Source organism: Medicago truncatula, chromosome 7 (genome assembly GCF_003473485.1).
Source record: "Medicago truncatula cultivar Jemalong A17 chromosome 7, MtrunA17r5.0-ANR, whole genome shotgun sequence".
Lineage (NCBI taxonomy): Eukaryota > Viridiplantae > Streptophyta > Magnoliopsida > Fabales > Fabaceae > Medicago > Medicago truncatula.
Window position 1 is genome coordinate 43,526,721 of NC_053048.1, and position 17,763 is coordinate 43,544,483.

A 17,763-nucleotide genomic window follows, 5' to 3' on the forward strand; every position below is an offset into this window, starting at 1 on the left:
TCAAAGCAAACTGAATTATACCCCTATGTATCCTGCACCAATACCTGTCCGATACGTATCCAGAGAGTATTCAAATATTAAATTTTATTTTTTAAAAAATAATTATCCGATACGTCCCGATACACACGGATACTTGTGTTTTTTTATATTATTTTGATTTCTGTTTTTTTTTTTTAAATAAGAATAAAAACATTATATTACTATAATATATATACATTTCCTTTATCTTTCTTTGGTGCCAGTATGACCCACACCACACCACAAACAATTGCATCTTTCCCTTTCTAAGAAATTAGGGTTTCAACTTTTTCTTCCAAAGTGGTCGCCGTCCACTTTAGCCACCGTCAAACTATCCAAAAGCTTGCTTTAAAGCTTCTTGTGCAACCTTGTTCTTCCTCCTATTGTGAGAGAAATTGGAGTACTTTCTCTTTTATCCATTCTTTGAAAAGAAAGAAAATGGATCCAAAAATGGTAGAAGATTTGGTTTGTGTGCATACTAATCTTCGACTCTTGTCAAGGAAAGAATGAATATAAGAAAGGACAATCAAGAATGTGGGACATTAGTGGAGATGCGCATGAACCGTTTGATGGTGTTGGAATTGAGTTAGAAGAGTTGTCTTTGGATGAACCGGATTTGGAAGCTGATTTGTATCTTGATGATGGGAATGCAGGAGAGGAGATGTAAACGTTAGTTACTTGTTAGTGTTAACTCTTAGTACTGATGTGTTCTTTTTTGGATACAGTGCTTCTTTTTTGGATCGATAAAGTATAACACTAACAAGTTCCTTTTGGATATAGTGTAGCATTGATGTATAGCACTGATGGTGCTCTTTTTGGTATATATTACGTATGTAATTGACTAATGACCACTCTCTTAATCGTCAATATTATTTATATTTATGTGCTACGAGCCTGGTTTCTTGTTTTGTTAATATATTTGCATATTAAAAAAATGGTTATAATTATATTGTACATTTAATTATATAATTTTTTTTTAATTAACGTATCCCAGCTGTATCGTATCTTGATTTTTGAAATTTTTCCGTATCGGCGCAGTATCGTATCCGTATCGTATCTCATATTCGGGCTTCACAGGTGAGAGTATGTAACTTCAAGTAGGAGAAAGAAGAAAGAATCCTTGCTGCTTTGTCTCCTTTATGTTGTCCGATCATATTTTAGCTAGGTGGCATTTAGGGTGGGTGAGGGAAAGAATTTCCCACCATGGGAAAGTATTTTTGTGACCATTAGATCAATTGAAGAGCATAATTTTATTATAGACTCTCACCATTAGATTTTTTCACACTATCTTCCACACCCCTCTCTCCTACCTACCAGCAACAAACTCACTGTTTCCAACTCACTTATTTCTTCCGATTTCCCAGTTCATCCTTCATGTTAGCCATTTTATCATTTCACAACTCATTGTTCAAAAAAACCCACTTTAGTTGAAAAACAACCAATTTCATTGCCAAACAATGTTTATCAGAAACGAAACAAATGGACTAATTCCATCAAGTTTGGGAAATTATCTAAATCTTTGCATTTCAGTTTCATAAACAGAAACATGATTCAACGATTTTTCACTTCCATTCGTCGGTTATCGACATTGTTTCACTGGCCGTTTCTCTGGCTCCACCACTTATTATTGAAATTCCCGGCATACCTAGATCTGAATGATCAGAATTTTCGTCGTCGCCGCCGTTGTAAGAGTACGTCGGAAGTGAACGAAAGAATTTCGCCAATTGTTAGTGTCCACCGCCGCGTTGTGCATAAACCGGCCGCCGTTGTGCGGCGCTGTCTCGAGGGTGGAGTCGCCGGTAAAGGTTCAAAATTTTGGAGATGATGAAAAACCCCGATAATGATGACATATGACGTAAAATGGCAATGATGAAGGTTTCGAACGTCGGCGTCGGATACTATGGTGATGATGTGTTACCGGAGATGAGCTATTCCTCCAAGATTTTTGTTTAAGAGCACATTTTTTCTAGGTTGTTTCACTGTCGAGAGGTTGAAGGTAAAATGGTAAAAAATATAATATGGAGAGACCATGATAAGATCAATGTTCCTGTTTGATCTAATGATTAAAAATTACTTTCCCATATCGGGAAACTCTTCCCTTCACCCACCCTAAATGCCACCTTTTAATGCTACATTTGTTGACGGAAGCTACTATCTGCCTTATTATAGCTCGAATGAGTTGTATGAATTCAAAATTTAGATTCTCTGCATTTGAGTTTCCCACATTTTCTTGCATTTAGGAAAAAGTTTATCAAGAGAGAGAAATTGTTGGGTGTGTAGTAATGTTGTAAAGATAAAAGTACCCTAAACTTTTGCTTTCCCCAGACAAAACCATTTCAATTAGGCTTCATTGTGAATAACTTATGAAGTATAAAAACCACAAACAATATATGCAAAATTTTAAACAAAATAAAAAAAGATTCCCACCAACCACTAATCAAAAAGGTTAAAACTGAAAGCAAACAAAAATAAAAGAACACTTGGTACGATATCTAATACTAAGACTAACCTTCAAAATTAATTACGAGCGAGGTTACTATTTTCCACTGTGTTTATGCAAAAAGGGAATAACAATAATAATATTAAGAACATGACATGTCTATATGGATCTTTCACGGCATTGTTCTGGACTCCATCGGGAGATTGTGCGTTCTTCAACGGTATAGTTTGTCAAACATAACAGAGACTCATCATTGTTACCATTTTTGTTAACGTACAAAACTAATAAGGTTTTTGCAACACCTCCAAGAAGTCGAGTTGTGCAATGAACATCAGACCATACTCTCAATCTTCCATTTAGATCACCATCCTTGTCATGAGATAGAACAAGTACACCATACTCAGAATGCACCCGAGCAGGATGATGGCGATAGACAATCAAGTCTACACCATACTGAGCCCCTGACCTCACAACCCAATTTTTCATTCTAAGATGAGAATAAGCCTTGTAGAAATAAGGGAATGTTTCTTTCTTGGACCTGAAGTAATGCCACAACTCTTCATCATTTAAGGGACCGGTATCAGCACCAACATTAATCTTAATCTTGAGGCATTTCAAGGAATAACATAGATAGAATGCTTCCTCCACGGTTAATTGAAACCAATACATATCCTTTTCAACTATCCTCACAGGTCGACCAAAGCATGCTTTATCAAGCAAGTCAAGTTGTTCTGCTTGCACTGTTAAGTGTACACAGTTATCAGAGAGAAAACCACAAGTATTTGATTGAACTAAAGAAGACTGAAGTTGTGATATAATCTTTGACATGGGTTCTTTAAGTGCCTCAGCTTCTGCTTCCTTTTTCGATTTTGCATCTTTTCCTTTCCATCTTGGTGCCATTGACCTTATAAAAAAAGTCAAACAATGTTCAATTCCAAGTCCACCTTGATTTAGTAAAGCTCAATCAAAGTAGTCACAGGCTACTAAATGATCCAAATTAATTAAGACACAAAGGCCTCATAAGAAATACAAATTAGGATCCTCTTGTGTTGAAAAAAACTTGAGGAAATATTGTGCAAAATCTATATACCCTTAATATATAAAAGGAGATAATTTCCAAAATTTGAAAGAAACAAAACCGAGAAAAGTTAGTTGATGGTTGACACTGAAACGGGAGAAACCATATAGACAAAAATGAGAAAATTAATAATTTAACTAAAATGTCCCTAGTCAGTGATCAGGTCAAATTATGAAGAGTATGATCAGTGATGAGTCTTCACTAAGTTTTATACATTCTTTCAGAACTTTTATCAAACACTTTACGTGCAAAGGCTGAAATACTTCTAATATAAATAGATGAATTTTGAGTGAGAAAAAGAGAAGATTGTACCGTGAATGTGAGAGATGGATGTTGTTGAGCTGAAAGCGTCGCCAATGATAGCTCTATCTCCGCCGCCGCTAAGCAAAGTAGCCCTCTTTTTCCTCTAACTTATTTCCCTTTCCCGCTCTCCCTGTTGAAGATGCTTCCACCGGTTGTTCTGAAAATGGCGGCGCATGCACAGATTCACAAGTTGATGAATGGGAGAAATGGGAATTGACGGGTCTATGGGAGAAAGATAATCTTTGGGGAGAGAAAGGAAGTAATGGGCAATTATGTTTCAGTAGAAAAACAAAAAAGTTTAATAATTAAAAGAGATATATGAATCCTTAGATGCATCAAACGGCTGAGAACTTTCTGACTACGTGACTGCGTCATTATGTTGAGTGCAGTGAATCTGCAGCATACTTGGAGCTTTTTTTTTAAACAAAAATCACTTCTTTTTTTAGAAAATTACCTGTTTCCAAAATTGTTCAGGCATCCGAAATGACCAAAATACCCGGCGGCCATGTAAATTTTTTTCACTTCATTCTAAAGATAACAAAGGCCTAACGTACTCACCAATCCATTGTGAATCACATTTTTTTTGGCAATTTAGTTAAAAAAGTGCACCCTAAACAAAAAAAAATATTTGAATATGTTTATGTGAAAGAAACGAGTAAAATATATTTGAATCGTAAATGACCATTTGCCAAGTAATTAGAACGAATTCAATTCATTTTTAGGAGGTCATTAGCTCAATACATGAATAGACTAAAATATCATAAAGTTTAGAGATCATGGCATATCCATTTTTTACTTGGCTCCACCTCTCATTCTCAGCTCTATTTATAAATCAACGGTAGAGTCAAATTCAGCAAATTTTACTCAATATAATGATGATGATAATTTCCAATCATCTGCTGCAGTTTACAGAAAGATTTACTTTCGTTACTCAGGCCCGCCTCATTTATTTTGAGATGCAAGTTCAGACATTCCATTTACATATAGATAGAGCATGAACTAGTTCATGATACTACAGAATGGTGTTAGAGTTTTGAATATGAATATACATTTTCAATGAAACAGAGTGCTCTTTTAATGGTCATGCTTTATTTCTTTTTGTGGTGGCCAGTGCATACCCTGCATAATGATTTTCTCCTTGTTACTATTTCAGAAGGATATTTAGATACCTAGAATAAGGCGTTTTAGTTTTTTTCAAGCATTTTTTGTTATTCCTAAAATCAAGGAATTGGAGACGTAGCTAATCTTTTGTAATGGGTTTACGTAGAAATTGGTAACATGGCATTTTTTTCATTGCCGTAAGTGCTCTTCACGGCATCTTCCAATGCACATTACCATAAGTGAATAATATATGGTATTTCCGAATCAACGGTGAGATGATTTTGCAAAAGCTACAAAGTAGAAGACAGCAACATGGACACTATGCTTGAATCACCAATAAACAACTCTTATGTTTATTTTTACGACAACGGGAAAAGAAAACAAAGAAATATTGCGTCTAATTCAAAACTTGTAGTAGTTTGTTCAGGCAAACTCTAATAAGAGTCAATCATCTAAGTAAAATTCAATGAACAACGCAACTCACTCCCATGATAGTTCAGTCATAATCTGTTCTATAATTTTACAATCTTGATTCAACCACCTTATAGATTGAATGACCCATATAATTAGTGTACATAATGATGATGATAATAAGAATAGCATACCAAATTCTTCTTCCTTTTTGGCCGAAGAAAATCCAGGTTTCCAACTGACTCTTACAAATAGAAGACAGAAAACCTGCTGAATGTTGAGACCGCTCAAATCCTTGCTAACTGCGAATAATATATTTGATATATACACTCTAGGCTAATAGCTACTGGTACGACAACTTCTGTAAGCTTTCAGAGCTCCATCTTCAATTGATTTGAGTGCAGAGATGCTGTAACACAATTTTAATAGAACTTAAATACGTTTCAACTTCCAATTTTTCTTGTCAGGAAATAAAAATGTTAAAACTGTCTCTGTATTTTTGTATTTTCATTGTCAATAAAGTGTCTGAAATGCTCCAGTATATTAATTATGGGCATGCTTCTAATATCCCTTTCTTATTTTCATTATCAAAATATCCCTTCAAAGACAAAATGGTTCCAATCATTTTCTATTTATGAAAGCCAGTGGCAGTAGGAACCATCGTACCATCGAGTGAAAAAATTATATTAAACATGTATTTTGAAATTAGACATGCACAGTAGAAGCTAAATTCTGATCTACCTGAATTTGCTGAGGAGTTATAACTCAAAAGTGAGTTTTCTGGAGTCGTGAAATTATGATTGTCTTCTTCCCTTCCCCAGAGTGGTTGATGAAATGCATCGAATTGCCACTGTTGTTGATAATGCTGTCTGTTACTGTTGAGTGGCATTTCTGGCCACACCAAAGGTGTAACCATGGTGCTAGGTAAGTTACTGTCCATTAAAGATGACCCCTGTAAATTACCAAGAAGATTTTATCACCGGTTCTCAACATTAACTGAAATGGCTGAATTTGTAATAAAAATCACAGTAATTCATCAAAATCACACACACCCCAACTCCAAACCTAGTTGAAGACATTCAAACACTCATTTTTTATTCCACAAACCAAGCAAGCAACTCCTGACCTTGATTAAGGAGATTGAGATGATATGGCTTAAACTGCAATATGCTCGAGGATCCATAATTAACTAATGGGATAGATTTAGGCAATCTAGTGTAAACAGTAAACCTAAGCACTTATTGGCCCTACCAACACTCACATTGCTACTTGTTTAATAAATTACAGCTCTTAGTTGTTATGGCATGACCTCTAACCGAATGGCATAAACCACCGTAAATGGCTACAATCATATTTCAGTATCCCCAATGTACCATTTCGGTTATTGGACAAATACACATTAAACAAACACACAACTACACTATATACAAAGTGTTCATGGAACCAATTAAGGAAGAATAGAAAGTGCTTTGTAAGCAGAGGTCAAATATTTTCCCTCATTCAGATCGCTCCCCCAGCGCGGGAAATAAATAAATGAATTATCTTTTTTTTCAACAAAAGATAAAATTGAGTTAGATTAACTTATAATACTTACATCAGCAGCCAATAACCTGTCTAAGTTGAAATCAATTCTTGGGTTAACAGCTGCCAGTTTCATTGATAAGATCTGCAATTAGTGCGTAAATCAATGAGAATAAAACCATTTTGATGAAAGATAACTCGTAAATAGTGAGATATTTTCTAAGATTTGACTCACCATTCATTTCTAAACACGGTTATTTGACAAAATATTACAAGAGTATCATTATAACTTTTGAGCATACACGCTATAATACATACCAACAAGCATGCGAAAAATCCACAGTATGAGAGGATAATAAGTAGACCCATTGAGAAAAGGAATTTTTATAGATTCTAAGTCAAATAATCCAAAATTATGGGACCATGACAGCTTAATGTGTGATGTATAATGCTTACTCTTACAAGTAACCAATGCTTTATGTGTTCCATTGACACTCCAAAATATTCAAGTACTTCACACTAGCTCTAGAGGGCTAAATATCAATATTGAAGAAGAAAGTGATTTAGGAAGGAAACTCAACCCTTTCTTTCAAAAGTTTCTATGGATAATCCATGATTAATTGAGAACCAAATAGAAAATAATAAACATGTATGGCCTGCTGAATGTTAAAATATACTCATGTAAAATATTTGCAGTGTGAAGAGTCCAACCTCCACTTGACGTTGTAGAGTTTGCACATGGTTGATGATCTCATCCAGAACCAACGCCGTTCCAGATATCTGTAGTAAATCATGTCATGTCAGGCATCAACTATATTAGACAGATTAGCTATTTTGAGAAAATGCAACACAATTGACCAAATGCATTATAAAATCATATTATCCATGCAATTAAGGCTTCTACTTCAAACAATAACAAGGGATCATTTATGGAACACGTCTGTAATATTGTTATTACTGTTGTCTGTTACTACAACTCCTACTATAACCATCATCATGGTTCTTAATATTAGACATTAGGTGTTTAGATGACGCATTAACACGATCATGTACAAATGTTCTAATCCAGTTAGCTCTCTTGTTGGTAGAAGCACCCCAAAAGTATGCACTCTTTTCTCACCCCATTTTGTCATGTTATACTGCTGGACTCTATTACCGAACCCATAGTCATAGAGATAATGCCATAACAACACCACAGCCATCATAAGATGGACAAATCATTCATTTACAAAGGGGAACCTTGATGCAAAATGGATAGAAGTTAAGTAGCCCCCCCCCACCAGTCAATGGTACAGACATTAAGTAACAAACTTTATGCATTCATTTTACTTCTTGTTAGGAGCTGCACTTTAATCATTGAACTAATAACATGGATACATGTCCCTGAAATCAAACAAACTTTACATCACAAAAACCTACCCGCTTTATTTTACATTATATTACCAATTCTCATGTGAATTCTATAGGGGTGCTCATTTTTTTTTACATTTAACTTAACAACTAAGCAAATAAAAATTAATTATATAATTCATCAAATTGGAGTATTTTTTAATTTCCCGTTTAATGTTACCATGTTTGGCCTAGATTTAATTCACCGCAATCCAATGCATTTTGGTGGAAGCTAAAAATTCTGTCCTCGTGAAAACTGTACAGCAGTATTTCCACGTTTACTTTGAACAAAATCTAACACAAATAAGCTAGTAAAAAAATGTCATATTTTTGTTGTTCTTGATATAACATATGTGCAGCGAGGCAGATGATCCAAGATACAGATCACGTGATATAACCTTCTAGAAGGCATTATCTTGTGTGTTCATTAAACTACTGACTTTAACTAAAAGTTTATCAATGATTAACATGAACAAAAAAAGTTTAACAATAAGATGTCAGCTCACACACCATTCTCATCAATCGAAAGCTTATATAAGCAAGTTTAGTTCACTAATCTCTTTCGCATATTAGATTAGCATACATTTTAAGAAATACAAGTGACCACTTTTATGTATCTTCATTCTTAAAAAGAACATCAGTATTCCTTCTTTTTCAACCCACCCAAGCATACAAGGACTAAGAAGCGCATAACAAGGTATTTTGTTCATTAAAAAAAGAATAATCCTGCATGTGCAGCACAAATGGATGGTCAAAATTTAATACTCCCTCCGTCCCAAATTGTACGATGTTTTGGTCATTTCACACGTATTAAGAAATGCAATTAATATTGCATGGGGAAGAGAAATTATGAGTTGTTTTACAAAATTATCCCTAATAAATGGTATGAAAAAATAAATGAAATAATTGAAAGAAGAGAGAGTAATTAATAGTTAAGGATATAATAGAAAAAGTAACATTAATATTTCATTGGTATTGTAAAGCGACATATAATTTGGGACAAATTTTTTTTCCAAAACGACATACAATTTGGGACGGAGGGAGTACTCCTTAGCACATATATAAAATGTCTCGAAGTAACACTTGGACGGACTTATGCCTCGTGATAACACTTGGTGAAAGAAAATTCCATGTGATTCATAATAAAATGTCAATGATTCGGTCAACTCAAAGGGGTTGCACATTAAACTTATGGGGAAAAAATGTTTTCCATTAAACGAGGTTTACTAACATCATGTACAGTGATGGTATAAGGAAGACCCAAACGTTGAATAAAAACTATTCCAGAGAACCTATTTCCCAAAGTGACCCAACTTGCTAAAAAAAGTCCAAGATACATAATTGAAATAAACAAAATAAAAAAATAAAATATTACATTATACTAGTAAAATTAAATCCCTTGAGCATATAATTCAGTTATATTATGCATGAGTGGGGACCGAAAGAACAAGTGTAATAACTTACTCTAAATCTTGACATTTAATAGCAATTTTGATTGATGGTTTAAAGTAATTGATATGGTAGACTTTAATTTTATTTTCTATTGTAGTGAACACTTATCACTACAAAATAACAAAACAATAAATGTCATTTAATTGATTGATTTTTTTTTTCTTCTCCCATTGTTTGTTTTTTGTTTTCACATTAAAAGAGTTTTTGAGGATTAATGGTAAAATAAGCATTTTAATCCTTTTTTTAGATGTATGTTTTTCCTATGTATATACCTTTTTTACGATCGTGAGCTCTTCAAAAAATGACAACAAAAACTAATAAGATGGAGATGATTATTTTGATTTGTCGTTATTTATATAAAAAAAATACACTAATTTATTTATTTTTTATGCAATTATTGTAAATAAATTGGATATAAGAAAAGACCAGGATTACTTCCTCTATCGTATTTTGTTTTCGTGATAGATTAGTACAAAAATGTTTGTTTACAAACAATATAAGAAAAGATCATGATTATATTGAAGAAACCAAATAAAATATGTCGTATAAAAAAATAGTAAAAGGAGAAGAATAAATATACAATTCTTTAAATTTTACTATTGTTTTCTTTAAAAAAAAATATATATACAATTAAAAAATATTAAAGGGAGAAGAAAAAAAAAATTGTGGTCAAATAAAAAATTTTGATGCTTATTTTACCACTAACCCTCAAAAATTCTTTTAACGTGAAAAAAATCAATCAATTGAATGATATCTATTGTTTTGTTATTTTGCGGTGATAAGTGTTGACTACAATAGAAAATGGAATTAAAGCATACCATATCAATTAATCCTAGCTATTAATCAAAATTGCAATTAAATGTCAAGATTTGGAGTAAGTTATTACACTTACTCTTGGAGTCAAAATATCCCCTCATTATGCAGAATGGAAGTTTGAACCTTAAATTTTTTATTTATTCACCTAAAGATGAATTTTCATCCATTAGACTATTTAAGAAAAAATAAATAATTTGAGCATCTAATAGACCGGTGGAGAAGGTCAATGTCATAAAAGAAGGTAATGGTTGAAAAATTGGGCAACACTAACCTTCGAAAAAGATTTGTAACCAGAAGGAAATCCCCATAAAGTGAAACCAAAGAGAAGGTGAAATTACACAGATACCAAGTTTGGCACTTCTCTATCTTGACGTGAAAGCAACTACGGTACTTTCTTTTTGTGGGGTTTGAAAAGGTCCAATAACAAAACCGTTATTAAATCGTACTTAAGATATTTATTTGCACTTTAGGGGAACAAATTTGACAGAAAATGATAGATTAATCACACTCAAAAATCAATGAAGCATAATTAATCATTGATTATTCTGCGTAACTAAGGATTTAAGGTTGTAAAATTAAAGATTAAAAGAGAAAAATGGACCTTCTCGCAGCCTGGGACCAGCTCTTGTAAAAGCTTCATACGAGCGTTAATCTTCTCTCTCCTAGCCTACACCACAAAAGCAATTAATTATTAATTAATTTTAATAAAGATAATTAACTTCATTTATACATAAGTGATTGAAATTAAATAAATAAATTAATCAGTGATTAGTGAGAAGGTTACTCGTTCTGCTAAGCTATGGCTATCAGTAGCTTGACCTCGTCGAACGCGAACATGAACATAGGGAAGCTTCTCACCGGCACCGGAAGTTTCATCGGCGATGCTTTTGCTCTTCTTCGACGACGACGCTTTACCCTTAATTTCAGAAAATCATCGATTATTTCATATTTTCATAAATCAATTCAACTGAAAAACAAAACAGAAACCCTAATTTCATCGTTACCTTCTTCTCTCGCTCTTTTCTCTTCACGTTTCTCTGATTCTTATTCTCAGCTGGATCCGAAACACACTCTTGCGTCGAGCAAGGATTCGAATCAGTCTCTTGAGGCTCGTTCTTCACACTTTCCACCGGAAACAGCCGCGAATCTCCCGGTGAAGAATTCTCTCCGGCGAACACTGAGAATTTCGCGGCGCGTTCAATCAACGCGGCGTTAGTAGGAAAAGTTAAATTCCCGTTAGAAGAGTTCGGAAGATAGGGTTTCTGCTCAGGCAAATGAAGTAGCTCAACCGCCAGCGTAGGTGGAAGCTCTAACAGTGCTGTGAATGAGCTTGCGTTTTCCGGTGCCGGCGCCGGAATCATAATTCCTTGAATTTCTTCGTCAAATTGAACAGAATCGTCGTGAATGGATCCACTTAATCCTACTGTAGCTTGTTCCATTGAGCAAAGAAAATGAAATTAAAAATCCAATTGAAATTTTGTTTAATTTGAAGTGTGAGAGTGTTGAAAATTTTGTTCAATGTTGTAGTTGAGTGTGATGGCGGTCAATCTGTTTTTGTTTTTGTTGTTCTGTGATTCTTCTGTGTATAAGATTGGTTCACAGACAGAGGCATTTGAAGTACTGCGAAAGCAACGTTACTACGGCTACGGTTACTATACTACTGTATTGGGTTATACGAGTACGGTTCTATACAGTTTCCTTGTAGGACAGTAAAAAGAAAATGCTGGACCACCCCCTAAACCGGGGGTCCACTCTCCTATTCAAATGGTGTATCAATTATTTTATGGCTTAATGCATGTTTTTGATCCCTTAATTTATTTTTGGATTTTATTTTGGTCCCCTAACTATAAAGTATTTTAAATTGGTCCCTTGTGTCTTTTGCCATTACCTCTTTTAGTCCTATCCGTTATATTTTAACTATTTTTTAAATAGAAATCGTTGGATCATGTAGGTTTATTGTAGCCTACGGTGAATGACTAACACCTGATTTTTTTGAAGTCAAAAATATATAAAAAAATTCATATTTTTTATAAAATATGAAGAAAAAAATATTCCAGATTTTTTATAAAATCATTTTCAAAATTAAAAAAATTGAAAAAATTAATTTTTTAAAAAGGTCAGATTTTTTTTTCCTGAAAAAAAATGTTTTTCTAATTTTTTCCTACAAAAATATATAAAAAATTCAGATTTTAAAATTAGAAATAAAAATATTCCAGAATTTTTATAAAATTTTTTCGAAGATTTTAAAATTTGAAAAAAATTTAAGGTCAGATTTCCGAAAAAAAAATGTTTTTTTAAATTTTTTCTACAAAATTTTGGAAAATATTTTAATTTAAAAAATCTAGAATTCTGAATTTAAAAATGTTATAAAAAAGGTCATATTTTTTTCGAAAAAAAAAAAGGGTTTTTTTAAATTTTTTTCTACAAAATTTTGGAAAATATTTTAATTTTGAAAAATATATAAAAAAAATCCAGATTTTTATAAAATATGAAAAAAAATTATTCCTGAATTTTATAAAATCTTTTTCAAAATTTGAAAAAAAAAAAAAAAATTTTACGATTTTTTCTACAAATTCTAAAAATATTTCAATTTTTAAAAATCTGGATACAAATTATTTTAAAAATATATAAAAAGATGAAGATTGATGGTGATTTTAAATTTATATTTTTAGGAAAATCAAGAAAAATATAAATGATTATATGTTGTGAGCCCATTGTATACTTGTGTACTTTTCAAACCTAGCCCTTGATCACCAATCTTAAATGACATGTGGACAAGGATTAACTATTTTTGAAAACAAACTAACTGAGAGGACCAAAAGAGGTAACGACAGAAGACATAAGGGACCAAATTGAGACATTTTATAGTTAGGGGACCAAAATAAAATCCGAAAATAAGTTAAGGGACCAAAGCATGTATTAAGCCTTATTTTATTTATTTTATGCTTAATTACCTTTATGGTCCTCTAACTATTTAGTTGGTATCGGATTGGTCCTCTAACTAAAAATTGATTTATTTCGGTCCTCTAAGTTTTTCACCGTTACTACATTTAGTCCTTTCTGTTAGAGGACCGAAATAAATCAATTTTTAGTTAAGACTAACCCGATACCAATTAAATAGTCAGAGGACCAAAAAGGTAATTTAGCCTTTATTTTACTATTTAGGGGGATTTTTTTTTTATTAAATGACTAATTTGGCCTAAACTGATCTTCTAACTTAATATCAATTATTTTAAGAGTTAAATACCGTCTATAAGGTCTTAAAAAAAAAAAAAAAGTCTCCGGAAGCAGCAAATTTTAGCTTCTAAAAAATCACTTTCAATAGGTCTAGGGATGCGAGAATATGTTATTAAATGTTAATCTAAATGAGTACGTCAGTTTAAATTGAATTTGGTCAAATTTAAAACTTGAATCATATAGGATATTTAAGTTCGAACGAGGTAAAATAACCAACTCAACATAATTTTTTTCCTTTGTTTTTATGAGTTGGTTTGACGGATTCTTTGGGATGACCCAACTCATGCACAACCATAAGTTCTAGTTCAGTTGACAACATCAATATTATTATTAGATTTCTTCACCTAAATTTGAATTTGGATCCTCGAAATATTGTGTAATTCATCGGTTCAACGAGCAGCAACTATGTTAGGTGTGGAAGTTGTATGTTAGTATATATTTGATTGCTTTTAGGTGTGGGTGGTATTGGATATCGTTTTTATAGTGGTCGCTTTCTGAAGTAGTCTCTTTTAGGTGGATTTTGGTGGACGTTGACTTTGGGGTGTTTATTTTCGGATATTCCGCCTATATACGACGCCTTTTGTTTGTATCTCCAATTTCACCGATCTCTGTTCGTCTTGAGTCGGAATCTAGTTGTTTAATAATATTTGCTAATTCAAAAAAAAAAAAAAGTAGATATTTGATTGAATCCAACTTGTATTGCTCACATTATCATGGATAAAATAAAAGAAGTTTGTAATTGTAAAAGATAACGAGTTGACATCTTCTAGAAACAAACCCAATCAAATAATCAAAATGACTAACATATATAAATTAAGAGAAATAATATTTATACATTCATTTTGTGAACTTTTTCAAAATTTTCTCTCTCACACTAACATTATATTCTTATTCTCTATTTTTGTTTTTTTCTTTGTTGAAAATCAAATGTGAGTGATAATGTCCCACATCGACTATAAATGGAGAAAACGTTGGATATATAAGAGATGAGACCCAGTGGCGGAGCCAGAAAAAAATGTTAGGATGGGCCACTAAAATTAACTATTAAAAAATTGTTTAAAGTCTTGCAAATTAGACCTATAATTGAATTATTTAAATTTTTCGGGTGGGCCACTACACCAATTTGTGGGAATTTGGATCAACCGAAACTTAAAACCGACATAAAATTGTATAAAATCTCGCAAAATAGACCTATAATTGAATTATTTAAATTTTCGGGTGGGCCACTACATCACTTTGCAGGAATTTGGATCAACCAAAACATAAAACCGACACAAAATTGCATAAAATCTCACAAAATAGATCTATAATCATTAATTTTTTAATTTTTTCGGATGGGCCGTGGCCCACCCCAGCCCATGAAGGGCTCCGCCACTGATGAGACCCATAAATCCACTGCCTTAGGATTTTGGATAATAGTGTGGTGTCTCTCTCTTAACAGGTCCTAGACGTTTCACCCATTGATGCTTCAAGCGCTCCCCATACTCCCCAAGAAACTAGTATCAGAGCCTAGTTAGGCTTGTTACGAGAGACTTACATAAAATTGTGTTGCTTTAGACCACCTTAGGTGACATGTATCACTTTTTTTTTTGAAGGAGGTGGCATATATAACTTGTACACCCAAACACAATTGTGTCATGTGGCCCTACACATATAAAAAAACTTACATTCACACTCTCACATGGAAGTGATACATAGTATATATGGAGAAAAGGGTGTTGATCAAATATTATCTAATAAAAACAATCCCGTTGGTGCATTCATTGTCATCATATTCTGTGATTTTTGTTACTTTTCTCAAACTGTTTTTTTTTAGTACTAAGTTAATAAATATTTAGTAAATGCGTAATCTATCTAGTATTTACACTATTATTCAAAAAAAATCTAGTATCTACACTAGTACATTTTTCTTTGTAAAGCAAAGATAATTTGATAAGTGCTCAGAAGCGTGATTGTCTTTATAAAGCAATTATTTATCAGTACTATTTAGTATTTACATCTAAACTAAATGTACCAGCGCGTGATTTTTTTCTCTCTTTCAAACATGGAATAAAACTGACAATAAAATAATTAAAGGGACCAAACTTTGGAAGAAACAAGAATGATAACTAAGCATATCTTACAAATGAAACTTATTGAATTCTATGCCAAATATTACCAATGCAAACTTAAGAATGATAAAGATAGAGATAATGATTCTTAAGAATTGTTCCTGGCCAAGATTCCAATATTTAAGGATAATGAAACTCTAAGGCATAAAAAATTTCTCTTTTAATAATTTTTTCCAAATAGTTTAGTGGTTGTGGCTCATAATATTGTCCTAGTTGTGAGCTCAGTCATGCTTACATAACCACTTTGAATATATTTTTTCCTTGTATTTTTTTTTCCCGGTTTTAAGCCCTTATAAAAATATCACATGTTCGATCATCTTACAATTTTTCGTCTGTTGTTTTGCTCCATGTTATCTGGTCAACCCTAATCTATCTAATTGAAGTCTACGTAGCACAGTCGCGTCGACTTTTTTCCGTGCTCAAATAACATCGGTTGCACATAAGATAAATGGAAATATTTTAAATAAATGTGAAATTAAAATATTCCACCATTTTGGCACAATATATTATAAATTAATTTTTGTTTTTGAAGGGATATCATGTTTTAATATTGTAAGTCCCAATGACTTTCTTAGTGATTCACTTCAAAAAACAACGCCAAAAAAGTGAAGATCAATGCGAGCTTATGATTACGGTCATGTGGAGTCTTTGGAAAGGTCATAATCTGAAACTTTGGCAACAGTAGAATGAATCCAGCTCGCAAGTAATTCAGCGTGCCACCCACCTATTGGATGATTGGAGAGCGGCTGTCATAACCTGAAACTTTGGCAATAGTAGAACGAATCCAGCTCGCAAGTAATTCAGCGTGCCACCCACCTATTGGATGATTGGAGAGCGGCTCAAAGAATTAGGTTCCGCAGCCCTTGAAAGTCGGTCAAGGTTTCAGCATAATCCCATGAGGCATGATGAGGAAGCATGGAAGAAACCGACACATGGCAGGTATAAATGCAACATTGATGTCTCCTTTTCCCCTTCACTTAATTAATAAGGTCGGTTCAGAAATGTGTCTTAAAGATGATGCATGTGATTTGTCCTTGCAAAAATGGACTGGTTTGCTCCTCTGTGTGACATTGATATGGAGAAAGCTGCCTCCACACATAGCTTTGGAATGGCTCTGATTCTACAATGTGGATTTTTCTCTTGATTCTAAAAGAGTTATTGATCATGTAAATTCAACTATAAATGATAGTAGCGAGTTTGGTTGTATCATATATGCATGTAGACAATTGTTAGTTAATAGTTTTCAACACTCTCATGTCGAGTTCAACAGAAGGCGAACGAATAGGGTCACTCACAAGTTAGCTCATATAGCCCTATTTAATCCTAGCTCGCATGTTATAGATGATGTTCCCTCATGTATTTGACACATTTTAGCTAATGAAATGCAATAAATTTCTTCCTTAAAAAAAATCATTTACATTTTAATGTCGACGATATTTAAAAAAACACTAATTTTATTTAAATCCTTAGTCACAAATACCGGTGGTCTATTGTACAATTTTTTTATAATAACCTAAAATTAGTATATTATAATTATTTTTATTTTTATTTGGAAGATATCACATCACATAATGCCAAATTTAACTAATTGATCGGAGATAAGCAAACATTTTTCCCATGAATGAATTGTGTGTTTCAACACCTTCTTTAGCGATACATTTTTAGAAAGAATAAACAAAAATGTTAAGAACTTAAAAGCATGAACAAAAATAGGGTTAATTATATTTTTGGTCCATATAAATATACCAACTTTTCGTTTTAGTCCCTTTAAAATTTTCCTTCAAGTTTTAATCCTATAAAATTTTCAATCACCACTTTTGGTCCCTATTTTGAAGTTAATTTTTGTATTTTTTAATGAAATTGTGCTGAAACGTGTAGAATATTGT

The 17,763-nt window shown here is 32.8% G+C and overlaps 2 protein-coding genes across 2 annotated transcripts; both read right to left on the bottom strand.

The window, feature by feature from the left end:
* Nucleotides 1-2,452: 2,452 nt before the first annotated feature.
* Nucleotides 2,453-4,119, bottom strand: LOC11414349 (tRNA-splicing endonuclease subunit Sen2-1). The gene is made up of 2 exons (XM_003625147.4): nucleotides 3,849-4,119; nucleotides 2,453-3,362 (listed from the first exon to the last, which is right to left on the bottom strand). Exon 2 carries the CDS (start codon nucleotides 3,356-3,358, stop codon nucleotides 2,618-2,620), a length of 741 nt encoding a protein of 246 aa, XP_003625195.1. The 5' UTR covers nucleotides 3,359-3,362; nucleotides 3,849-4,119; the 3' UTR covers nucleotides 2,453-2,617.
* Nucleotides 4,120-5,265: 1,146 nt separating this feature from the next.
* LOC11421654 (transcription factor bHLH48) lies at nucleotides 5,266-12,177 on the bottom strand. Its single transcript, XM_003625148.4, has 7 exons — nucleotides 11,534-12,177; nucleotides 11,314-11,445; nucleotides 11,131-11,196; nucleotides 7,584-7,652; nucleotides 6,946-7,017; nucleotides 6,093-6,303; nucleotides 5,266-5,760 (listed from the first exon to the last, which is right to left on the bottom strand). The coding sequence occupies exons 1-7, from the start codon at nucleotides 11,966-11,968 to the stop codon at nucleotides 5,723-5,725; spliced, it is 1,023 nt and encodes a 340-aa protein (XP_003625196.1). The 5' UTR covers nucleotides 11,969-12,177; the 3' UTR covers nucleotides 5,266-5,722.
* Nucleotides 12,178-17,763: the final 5,586 nt, after the last annotated feature.

Coding starts and splice junctions, on each gene's coding strand:
- LOC11414349 (XM_003625147.4), bottom strand. CDS start 3,358: ATGGCACCAAGATGGAAAGGAAAAGATGCAAAATCGAAAAAGGAAGCA.
- LOC11421654 (XM_003625148.4), bottom strand. CDS start 11,968: ATGGAACAAGCTACAGTAGGATTAAGTGGATCCATTCACGACGATTCT. Junction 11,197..11,313: donor GCCATAGCTTAGCAGAACGA/GTAACCTTCTCA, acceptor TTTGTGGTGTAG/GCTAGGAGAGAGAAGATTAA. Junction 7,653..11,130: donor TGGTCCCAGGCTGCGAGAAG/GTCCATTTTTCT, acceptor GATTTACTACAG/ATATCTGGAACGGCGTTGGT.